General features: G+C 39.9%; 1 protein-coding gene across 1 annotated transcript in view; it reads right to left on the bottom strand.

Annotated features, from left to right (window-relative positions):
- LOC117296560 overlaps positions 1-12,501 on the bottom strand; it is a 101,090-nt gene that overhangs the window by 15,393 nt on the left and 73,196 nt on the right. Inside the window, exons 24-34 of the mRNA XM_033779548.1 lie at positions 11,180-11,602; positions 10,455-10,664; positions 9,813-9,918; positions 9,093-9,259; positions 8,275-8,325; positions 7,424-7,750; positions 6,556-6,681; positions 5,295-5,423; positions 4,093-4,209; positions 1,037-1,156; positions 594-737 (exon numbers count right to left, since the gene is read on the bottom strand). Coding sequence (XP_033635439.1) covers positions 594-737; positions 1,037-1,156; positions 4,093-4,209; positions 5,295-5,423; positions 6,556-6,681; positions 7,424-7,750; positions 8,275-8,325; positions 9,093-9,259; positions 9,813-9,918; positions 10,455-10,664; positions 11,180-11,602 — 1,920 coding nt within the window. The remainder of the gene's footprint in view (positions 1-593; positions 738-1,036; positions 1,157-4,092; positions 4,210-5,294; positions 5,424-6,555; positions 6,682-7,423; positions 7,751-8,274; positions 8,326-9,092; positions 9,260-9,812; positions 9,919-10,454; positions 10,665-11,179; positions 11,603-12,501) is intronic.

Raw genomic sequence — 12,501 nt, 5'->3', positions numbered from 1 at the left:
CGTTGATTTGGTAACAGGGTCTTCTGTTTTGCAAAAATTTTACCTCAATGCATAGTTCTCGGTATCAAATTAACACAATCTTGTTTTTCTTGTAATCCATACTCAGTGTTAAAACTGCCTTGGGATGAAGTTGTGATTGATGTGAAATGGCGTCTTACTGGAGATTTTTATTTCTCTTTACACATTTTTTTAGGGGACATTTGAAAAATGGAAAAAAAATTACAACAACAAAATTATGTAAAGTAAACTTGAGGGTAAACTTGCTTCATACAGGATTTGAGGCATTGCAAAAAAAACAAAAACTCCAGAGTTCGTGTATTTTTTCACTGGAATATTTCCCTTTGGTTTTCCTCCCACAACTAGAAATTTAACTTCCTTCCTTGTTTTCACTCCATTTGGGTTATTGACTAATAATTATAGCGATTCAATTCGCTTTTCTGAGAGTACTTGCTTCACCAACCAGGACAAATGAAATGAAATGAGCTTTCTTTTCCGAAAGCGCATGATTGCAAATTTGTTTAGTGTTAGCAAAAACAAGAGCCGAAGTTGAAGCAAACCATCGTTTCGAAAACGCCCCAAAAGTACAAACTCACCACAGAAACGTAGATGTGTGACGTCACGGCATCCCGTCTGATAGCCGTACTGATCGAAGTCGTATATGCAAATGTGTTTCCTGTCGGCGCATGCGCCGTTGTTGCACTGGATCAGACTTTGGTCTGAACCACACTGGAAAAACTCTGCAAGTCGAAACAAAAACAAGCACAAAATCTTACAGATATTGACATTACTGTAACAATAAAAACACAACAATTTGGATCATATCTGGGTTTTTTCTTTCCATTATGCCATTGTTATACCTATTTCGTTTTGGAATTTTGAGTTAAGAAAGTCGAATGAGTCGAACTCAAACTGATTGGTTTAAGTATAATAAATTCCCTGACCACTCACATACCATTTTTCAAAATTGATATAATTGTGTACGTAATGAAATGGACACTAGCACATCAATAAAAAAAAAATAAAAAAAGACTTTTACCACATTTGTTGGTGGGTTCATCTTCTCTACTGTTCCCTGGACAGTCCTTTGTTCCATCACAGTGGGTGTGGTCAGGCAGCCACGCCCCATCATAGCACTGGAATCCACCATGCACTGCCGCTATAACCAAGTGAACATAAACTTAGCTCGTTATGAATTATCACTCTGGTCTAAAATCTCATTTATAAAAAAAATAATTGAAAATCTCATCGAAAAGTGCTGTGACTGGAATCCGTTCAGTGCTTCAAAAGAAAGGAAACAATAAAAGACAAACAAACAAACAAACCAATCACTGAAACAAACGAACAAACAAACAGACAAAGAAAATCCACAAACCGACAAACAATCATGCCAAAGACACATTCATCCACAAGGATGTGGAATTTATTTAAATCATGGTTATTTTAGGGATTTGTCATCATCGTCGAGTGCCCTTGTAATGCAATTTTTTATCGTTTTTACTTTCAAATTCCGTGCAAAATATAATGAATAGATACCTTGCTGACCATAGACCCATTGTTCATTTCAAACAAGCTTTTTTTTTTTGGTTTTGCAATGGTAAAGTTTTATAGCAACAAAGTAAGCAAACTAATGTATAAAGATTCTTTCCACAACAAATTAACTGCGCGTCGTACGCATACGGCACACGCACAATACACACGCATGCGTTAACGGTAGCGCGTCAACGCGTGACGCCCCGATGTAGTCAACGCGTACGCCCCTGAGTGTACGCCCTGTGATATGATTGGTTGAATGGTGACATACTGCGTCATAAAGGTGACAATTCAAAAGTTCGTGCGCGTCATACAGAAAAACGGTCGTCACACAAGTTTGTTTTGTTTGAATTTCGAAGTTGGCAACAGAATCGAATGCTTCAACAAAGTTGCTTTGAAAAAATTCACGACAGAGCCAAAGTTCATCAAGGTTTGAACATGGATGGAAGTGCAAACAGGCAGCGAACGACGACACCGTCATCGGGCCTCAAAAGGCCGGCTGCAAACGCCTTCATACCTCTGCTTCTCATCAAGAACGGACAGGCATCGGTGAAGGCGGTACCGTACAGCATCCTGCAGCGAGCCATGGGTAGGATGCAACAGTCTAAACGCAGCAGAACAGAATCCAAGAAACCAGAAACAACATCAGCAATCCCTGAAAGCAACGGCCAACAGGCAAGTTCTTTTCCTTCTTGCTCAACCAAAATAGTCCCTAAACCGCTTGACATTGGATTGTCCATTACCGATGTTAAATCCATAAGCATAAACGAATACAACAAAACTGCCATGAAGAGTCAGGAGAAATCTCATGGAGTTGACACAGAGAGCATGAGCCTTGACCAAGAAACCAACTCGACTCAAGACGCAGGGACACTTGGCTCGTCGGAAGCCGATCAGTTTGCAAAACTGAAAATTAAATTTTCCCGCCAACGGAGCGCCGATCCGAGTACAACATGGCGGGTTGTTCCATACAACTCTACACCAGTGTCTAAAAAGGATCACATAGACAGCAGACTGAGGGGACCATTAACGGAGCAATCTTCTGATAATGGCAGCTCTGAAAGTTTGACCAAGGAGCACCTAATCAGACAGAGTGATTTTAACCTCACACGCAAATGGAGAATGCAAGAATTTGAGAAGACGTGTGCACGGTGCAAGCCGTTTTCAAACCAACCCCGGGCGGCATGCGCTGCACCGTGCATATCATCGTCATCATCGAGCACTATTACCACCACAGAACCGTCGCTAACTTCTTCCATTCATTCATTTGACAACTCGACCTACCAACCAGAGCTGTCGATGCAGTACAACGTAAACCGGAGAAAGTCAAAACCTCGACCGCATTCCCCAACCACGTCACTATCCACTGGTAGTCTGCCGCTGGTGTCGCCAAGGGGTGATCATTCGTTTACAGACACAAGCTCGGCATCCGCTGGTTTCCCACACAAGAGACGTCGACTCAGCGCAGCATCGTCCGGTGGGGATTTTCACAGCTCCATTGTGGAGGCACGGCCATCCCAACCGGACACCAGTGATACTGACAGCAATACCAGTAGCGATCTTGAGGATTGTCCGCAGTGGGTTTACGATAAACCGGTTTTCTCGGCTAAGACTACGCCAGTGGCATCTAAAGGCCGAGGAAGAGAGATCCCTGTGGTCTTTGAATCACCCAGGGATGAGATGATACACAATCTAAAGCTTCTTTTAGAACAACAGACACAAACTCTGGACGAGTTAAAAGCGCCAGGCTCGAGGTAGATAAACAAAAAGACAAGGTCTTTCTGATTGTTTAATATTCATTATTAAAAAAATAACAAGTGTTTATGTGCCGCATTTCACAATAACCGCCTTATTTACATTAGATCCACAGTTTACTGTAAAACGCTGCAGTTGCCGCCATCTTTGATGACCAATAATGGAATCGTGTACGCGTGCGCACGACTTTTAGCCAATGGTAGCTCCTCATTGACCACAGTGAGGGTACACTGTTTTGGGCTTGTGACGTCATATGCAAAGGATGTATATAGTCAAGAAACGGCACTATACATAAATCAGGCTTTAAAATACAATACAATAAACGTATATACGGAGAAACAAATGGCACAAAGACTTACGAAACAAAACATTATAGGAATAGAAGTATAAAACAAACAACAGTCTAAGGATTGCCAAAAAGCAAACTAAATCAGATAAATCTAAAAAGAGCAATCTCCTAAAAAAAAAAAGGATGACATTCATTAAAACGAACACACAATATCAAAAATACAACAAAGTGTGACCCCATCTCGCACCTACGCCAAACTCGGCTACCATAAGATACAACTCACACCATGATCTTGGAGTCAAGTTATGTACAAACAATAACACACCGGGTGGGTGAGTCTGTGATCCGTCACATCGAAGTGTTTTAGATGTTTAATTTCGGAATGTTGATGATAGTATTATTTTACTTCATTGTTTAGACTTTATAATAAGATTATTTAAGATGCGTGGTATATTAAGATATCATGGTTTTAGCAGTGTGGTATCTTTATATAGGGGTGTCCTTTCTTAATTTCTTACCGCAATTCAATTCGTCAGATTGGTCCATGCAGTCTGGTACTAGATTACAATGGAGAGCTAAGCTGATGCACTGACCACTGTCACAGCGAAACTGCGAGTCTGTGCATTCAACTATGCCTATACAAAGGAAGGAATAACACATAACTTTCCAGTAAACTTTTGGATATACTCTCTTTTTAAATGTCAAATTACTCTCATATAGCACTATAAATTCAGCAAAATCTTAGCATTCAAAAACTGTGGGTGGACAAACTATCAGCTGGCACATAAGGTAATTGTTTTTTAAATGTCATTTGTTAAATTTCGTTTAATTTTGTGATTTACTGTTAACCACCTTTCAATTCATCAAAATCCAACCCCAACAAAATCCAACTACATGTGTTGTTTGATTTTGTCAGATTGAGGACTGCATTTTTTTTTTCTTTTACTAGTAAACTGATTATCTCAAACATGAAATCAGGTATACGTGTTATATCGTGTTTACATTATCAGAGTCCAACAGTGTTGGTGTTGGGTTACCATACGCTGCTGAATTTTGTTAATAGTTTGATCCTAATAATTGAATCAGCCAAAACAGTTAGAGTTAAGCTCATGTCGCAATCTCTAGCAATAGAACGTTTGATTAATTTTCCTTTTTGCTCATATTTTTTCTCGGGATAGTGAGTTACTGCTAGAAATATGTCCAATTCAATTCAGTATTATTGACGTTTATTACATTATCCTTTTTTTGTGGAAAATAATTCAATATGAGAATATCAGTACATAAAGAAAGGTACATTTCCTAATGCCTCGAAGTTGCCTGAAAAGTTGTCGTTTGAGACATGGTCTTTAAAGCAATCGCACAACATCGGTAAACAGTATTGTCCAAAGGCCCACAACTTTATAAAATAACAAACCTGTGAAAACTTAGGCTCAATCGGTCATCAACGTCGGGAGAAAATAACGGGAAAACCCACCCTTGTTTCCGCACGTTTCGCCGTGTCAAGACATGTGTCTAAAAAAAATCCGTTATACTCGATATCGAGAGTTGATAATTATTGTTTTAATGTTTTCTCAAAAAGTAAAGCATTGCATGGAATAATATTTCAAGGGAAGTCTTTCACCATTACCTTCTGTAAACCCTGTAAGTTATTTGTAAATCTGTGAACTTTAAATTGTTGTTCTGTTCAGAAAGTGTCCAATGGCTTTAAGTCATAACTTACTACAACTTGCTTCATCCGACCCATCGTCACAATGAGGAAAGAAATCACAGTAGAAGGAAAGTGAGATGCATTCACCGGAGAGGCAACGAAAACTCGTATCGGAACACGTGTATCCAAACATTCCTATGGCTGTAAATAAATAAAATAAACAATAAACAACCGTAGACAATAGAATGGGAGACTTTCGGGACGCTTGGTGGCAGCCGACCAGGTAAAATCCATCTCAGCGTGCGCACATTACCGAGGTAATGTACGCACGCTGAGAACTACGTAAACAATGGAAATTTACCTGGTAAGTCTGCTGCCACCTAGCGTCCCAAAGTCTCCAAATGAAGGTGTAGGACATTAGTAATTTGGTTGAATTAAGTTATTTGTTGAAAAAAAACTTGCATTGAATTAAACTGTAAAATCACCCTTCAAAATCATATTTTAAAATTCTATTAATTATTTTCCGACAATGATTTGTATACTGCGTGGCGCAGTAAAACCCGGACACACGACGTAAGACTACAATAGTGAAATTTTGTTGTTTCTGTTAAACAAGTAGTAAATTTAGTTAGAAATGTTGTGAAATTCAACCTTTCAGTATGTGTATCTATATATAGAGAGTTCACTTCTTTGCTTATATTTCTTTCCAAAGTGTTTTATTTACGCTAATTGCGACTATCTCATTTGTTTTAATTATTTATTTATTTATTTATTCAGGTCTACTCTCTAAATGTAAAAGAGTGAAAAACACCACTCTTTACATTTCGAGTTGTCTTTCAAACGGCTCTTTAAAAAGAGTGGTGGTTAATTCACTCTTTTAGAGGGGTTTCACTCCAGGAAAAAGTGAAAACTTCAATCTAAAAGAGTGGAAGACCACTTGAAAAAGAGTTGTCCGAAGAGTGTTTTTGCACTCTTGTTCATTAAGAGGGTAAAATCACAAAACATGGTCGTGGTATCACAAAGTAATACTAAAAATGACATCCTTGCTATTACAAATCAAACATTTACATAGACAATCGAAAGCAAAAACCTATAGGCTAGCAAGATATAAGAAATAACCCCCAACAATAACAAACAATTCAACCAACAATGTAAAAGTATTCACAGAGAGGAATGAAAACAAGATACATGACACAATGGTTTAAAAGACAGAATAAACATTGATACACACAAGTTATAAAAACCTGGAATGATGGATTAGATTAAGATTAACTATCATAAAATACAAAGAGATATAATAATAAATTCTTAATATTGTAATAAGAGTTATTACCATTGCTGCAGGCTACTTCATCGCTACCGTCCGTACAGTCGTTGCGATAATCACAAACGTAGACAAGATGGATGCACTCCCCGGACCCGCAACTGAACATACCACTGGCACATGTGGGGGTTTCCACTAAACAAAAAAACAACAAGTATACAACTAAATGTATGTGTTTATGAAAAACAAAGCACTAGAATAAAATCCATGTTGAGATATCGACGCCAGAATTAACATGGGGTTAATAGGCCTGTATGTCATCAGTTTGATTGTGTAACCCGCTATGGTTATTATAATACAGACGGTCGTGGGCTCAACTTCTATTTGCAGCACCGTACCTTGTAATCTGTATCATGTTGTAAGTTTGTGTCAGATTTTTTGGATGGATGAAGTGTATAGGTAAAATGGCGTAACCATGGTGTGGTAAGCGGGAGCCCGCCTCCGCTTTCCCACAAACTTGACACAAGAGATCAACACGTGAACAATGGTTTGGTACGGCAAAAACAAACAACTGTAGCAATATTCTGTAAATAAATAAAAGTAAAACATTATATTAAGAAGTACAGTAGCTTTACTCACACACACTCTAGTTTGAACACCCCCTGTGGACATCGTCTGTTTGTTTGTTCCTTTATTCCTGTACAGAACATCTGCCCATAATACCTTAATACAAAAATTTGCCTTGTGGGGCACACCCCGTTGCGGCCCGGTCTCAGACAATTTCCCAATATATGGATACCTTTTCTTTCCCATTTTTATCTGGTTCCCGGTCGACATAAGGACAGCAACTATTACAACTAAATATGGATCATGTGTTGTATATTATTCATGTATCAAACGGCTTGCGCCTAAACAAAACTTGTGTATATTATTTTACCTGTCGCCATCATGGCGCAAATAGCTCCATCCACGCCTTGATCCACCTGCTCACGAACTTGTATCCAATCACCATCCAAGAACGTCATGACGTCATAAACCGTGTCTTCACCGTGACCACGTGGTCCAATCAGAAACCTTGTGAGCACGTCTGGGTTTATACCCCACACGTGTTTGAGCAAGAACGGGAGCTTGGTGGCAATGCCTGCATCGAGCGCAGTGGCGAGGGTCGAGTTGGTCGGGCAGCGGTTCAGAAAGGCGGTACTCCGGTTGACCAGTACCTTGACGCAGTAGCGACCGTGGAGTAGGCTCCAATGACTTTGGCAAACTGTTTATAAAATACAAAAACAGTGATACTGCATTCACTGCATTCAGGAGAAAGCCTCTTCACCAATTCTCAATTATTTTGTCTTTATCCTGCACTGTTTGTTGCCAAGCAATGTCCCTACTTCCCAATCTTCCGTTTTTTCTCCCTCTTTTTCTTGCCCGGTTTCTTGGATCGAGTCCAGTTGGTTACTTTGCATACCCACCTGAATTGTCATACCCCTTTCTAGGTGATCTGTTCATCTCCATTTCTGCATAAATATTGTTTTATTTCTGTTCGTCCTTTTCGCTCTGCTGCTGGTCGATTCCTACGCAGACTACTTTTTTAAACTCTTTTGTGAAAGAGCCTTCCTCTTTATTGTGCACCTTCGTATGGAACGACTTAATTACCTCTACTAACTCGCCAAATGACTCTCTTCAGATTTTCAAGGGACTCGCGGACCAGCAGTCTCGCAAAAATACCGCGGGAGAGTAGGAACGCTATCACCGCGACAGACATTTAACGACTTGTCCACAAGTCCAACATACCTGCTGTCGATGGCCCTTGTAGAAGTGGAGCAGGTTCCGTCGTTGTATCGCCTGCGAAGAAAATCCATAACAACTATTTATTATTCCTCTGTACTCAACAAACAAACACTGTTGGTGTCTACTATGAGTAGATGTGATCATAAAAACTGCAAGATTGATTGATAGGGTGCTATAATGCATTTCTTTAGTCCCTACTTGACAGCGTGGGTTTGCCATGGAACTTCTGTTGTTTTTTCTCCCACAACTAAAACTGAGAATTTCTTCATCATCTGCTCTTCTCGTCTGGCTCTTATAGTGTGTTGAGAATATAATTAGCCAGATCCAAAACAAGAACATGGCGTACTTTTACTGTGACGCCACGCTGTTATTTCAAGTGCACCAAATATATTTGCCACACTAAGCCAATTATCTTTCCAAAAATGAGTTACTTGATTGAGTGAAACTTGATTAATATCCCTTGTTCTGTTTTGTCGGATGTATTTTTTCAATATCGTGAAGAGAAGAAAATAGTAAGTTAGTATGACATCCGTTTCAGACAGGTGCTCCAGAGCCGAAGCAATTTCTGAATTAAGTACATGAAAAGTTCGACGTCTGAAACAGTTAGGAGCGACTGGCTGCGGTAGAATTTGAAAGATCGACTGTGCTGGAGAGCCATGGTTTCAGATGTCATTCTTGTCATGAGCCGAGCCAATTGTAAAATGTTATGTTAAGTTCGCCTGTCTTAAAACCAAAATTTCGTGTCGACCTAGAGTCGCTCCTAATCTATTTGGTTCGGCGCGACTCTGGCGAGCCTGTCTGATGAAACAGGTGTAATATACCTCTGGAAATGGCGACTTTTTCACAGATGAACTGGTTGGAGTTGGTTGAAGCACACGGCACGTCATGCCAGTGGCTCGTCGAGTGTAAATCACGTAGGATAATCTGAGAGCATCTTTCAAGAGCGCCACCATCCGGTTGTGGGGCCATCGTGAAAGATGGAGCCATCCTACAAATTTATAGAAATTTAAGCATTATGTGCAACCACTGAGTAGTAAACATCAACGTTCAAATTATTTTTCGTGTTTTTGTTTTTTATTTTATTTATTATTTATCAATCAATAAACCACAAGAGAAACTGATTGTTAAATGTTTGTTGGGTTGAACAACGAAAACTTGACTGTAGATAAAAAAAAAAAAGCTTAAGGCAGATGGGCTGGACACACCACCCGAAGAAAAGACACTTGGAGAACAAGAATAATGGATTGGTAACCAATGACTGGGAACGAAAGGGAAGCGGGGTAGAAAAAGAAAAAAAAAGATGGAGAGATGACATCATGGTATAATTAATAGGCCGAAGCAACGTGGACCAGAACTGCAAAGAAATAGAAATGATTTGTATTTTAATGAGGAGGGCTATATCTTACATTGGATGAAAACAGCTTAAAATGACGACGAATGGCGACGATAACGGTGAGGTATCAATGTAAACACCTAACCTACACAAGAAAGTAAATTGTGATTTTACCGTAAACAGAATAATACAAGAAATGCTGACTTACATTCGTGGCAATTGACCTGTTGTTCGTGGGACAAACCAATCAGCGTAGCTCAGTGGGCTACCATCTACCCAACGATGCTGCTGATGTTTGGTATCGTATGTTAAACCTTGAGGGAATTAAACAGTTCGGTGATCAAATCTTAACAAGCACTAAGTTCTTAACACTTCTTAATGTATAGACAGCTTTATAGATTTTAAAAGGTTCCCAAAATGTTTGTTGCTAACCAAATCGGGTAAAAATAACATTAACCGATACTTCTAATGCGCACACTATCCAAGGCACAGTAAAAAAAAAAGAAAAAAAAAAGGCACCGAAAACATTTGACAAAAGATAAGTTTTGAGAAGGGATTTGAATTCTGTGTTAAGTCCGTACAAAGGGTATGGAATTAAGAAGCGATTGCCAACTTGGTGTCAATTTCCCCTTGTGGGACCCGTCTGACCGAGTTTCAAATCAGGGAGTTTCAACGCAAGATTTTAAATTACACATTGGTGAAAACGAGTTTGGGCTGATCTTAAGGGAAGACTGTCATAGCTAGCTAAATAAATAAATAGTAAAACGATATTCAGCCACTGCCTCGAAGAAATTTGAGACGCCAACCACTTAACGATGACATTTTTCGTTCGAGTTTGAGAACCATTTACCTATATATGTACTTGACGTGTTCGTCAGCCACTCTGACGTCATCAGACGATGAATAAAGTTCATCTCAGCGAAGTCATTGATGCTAACGAGGTGAGCGCCCTCTATTGTGCATAGACGCTGAGCGTCAGTCCACCTGATGGATTGATTGGCCTCTCTGAACGTGTAGCAGTGTCCATTGTAGGATGACCACTTAGCACCGCAGGCATCAGCTAAATATGCAATGAAAGTACTTAGTTATATTTATAATAATAATGACTTCTCGTCGTAGCACTCAGTGATGCTTAAAGGCAATTCAACAGCTACGTTGTTGAAACATGACACATTGCTCCACATCGCACCATGCAATGGTTATTATGCAAGGTGCTTATACGCAATATGCAGCAGCCAATCAAACCAGGAACACTGGGGTTAACCCCTTATTTTTCAATAAATGCACTGGGTACTTTTACCATTACACAACACACGAGACCAACGGCTTCACGTCCAACCCGAAGGACGCAACCAAAATGGTGTTCGTCACTTTCGTCACGTTGTCATAATATGAGCTACATGTTTTAACAAACCTTGTTTTTACTGTTGAGTTTTACTTTGGATTTGAGGTTAAACGAAGAAAAATTTACAATGTGAGGGATTTGAACCAACGGAAATCTTACGTAATAATCAGACTTACGAATAAATGAGTACTATTCTAGAAAAACGACACTTCTTTTGTTACATCACTTACCAATGCCACCATGGATATCCAAATCAACCTCTGGTATAAACGTCGTGGCCCTATACTCGGCATAAAACCCGTTCCCAGCCACAGACCCGTCTCCACGGAACCGCAACGTCATCTCGTTAAAACTGGATCTGATTGGTCCACGTGGCGGGTTCTCATTGGTCAGTTTCGCCAGGAGCCTCTCTACCCTAGCGCCTGGTGGTCCGTCGCTGATCTGTACATTGGAAATACCGTACGGATCCGGTACGTCGAAAGCAACGAACTCTAGTTCGATGTAGGTACCAGTGCGCGTGATGATGTGCCACACTGAGGACGTACCAGCGAGGTAGGGCTCGGGGTAGTTGACGGATGCTATGGCGGCCTCTGACATGTCGCACAGTTGGATACCTTCGCCGGTGTAGTACCCTATACCGCAGCCTGGGATGTCTGTGGTGAAGAGAACAGAATACAGGAACCACTTGATGATTTCAAAATAACATTTATTACATTTGTTAATAATCTGGTTGTAAAGTCAAGGATTCTCTAGACGTGACTCAAGTCCCAATCCCGCCGTGCCATCGCCAGAAAACTATTGTTTTGTGATGCTCTCTGCATTCGCAAACCTGTTCCATTCTCGGGACGACCACGATAGCTACATTCTGACTGCGGGCAGGCTTAGGGACCTCTCTCGCACGAGAACGGGACTTGAATCAAGTCTAAGCATTCTCAGAAACTTGCAATTATCCCTTAGTACCAAGAACCCAATGGAGAAAACAAAACGAATTTTTGTTTGGAAGTTTTAGCTTTTGATGTTGGAACGAAAACCCCAGAGAAGAGTATTCCGATGAAAACCCCACGCAATTAAAAGATACTGAAAACTGAAAAACCTAGAGGTGGAGGGCGAAGAAAGATACCACTACGTCAACCTGACAGCCCTGAGTTGAAGATCTCTTTAAATACAGTGGCTTATTCTATCTACTCTTTATTGATTTCTTGTAATCTCGTAATGTATTGATTTCGAGCTACATTTTATCGAATGTTTGTTTTTCAAATAAACCATTTCAATCATAGAGCAATCAATCAATGTATTACAGGCAGTGGACACTATTGGTAGTTACTCAAAATAATTATTATCATAAAACCTTACTTGGTTACGAGTAATGGGGAGAGGTTGATGGTATAAAACATTGTGAGAAACGGCTCCCTCTGAAGTGACGTAGTTTTCGAGAAAGAAGTAATTTTCCACGAATTTGATTTCGAGACCTCAGATTTAGAACTTGAGGTCTCGAAATCAATCATCTAAACGCACACAACTTCGTGTGACAAGGGTGTTTTTTCCTTTCATT

The sequence above is a fragment of the Asterias rubens genome, chromosome 11, assembly GCF_902459465.1.
Source record: "Asterias rubens chromosome 11, eAstRub1.3, whole genome shotgun sequence".
Lineage (NCBI taxonomy): Eukaryota > Metazoa > Echinodermata > Asteroidea > Forcipulatida > Asteriidae > Asterias > Asterias rubens.
Note: the sequence above shows the minus strand (reverse complement) of the source record. Positions and strands in the feature narration are given on the sequence as shown.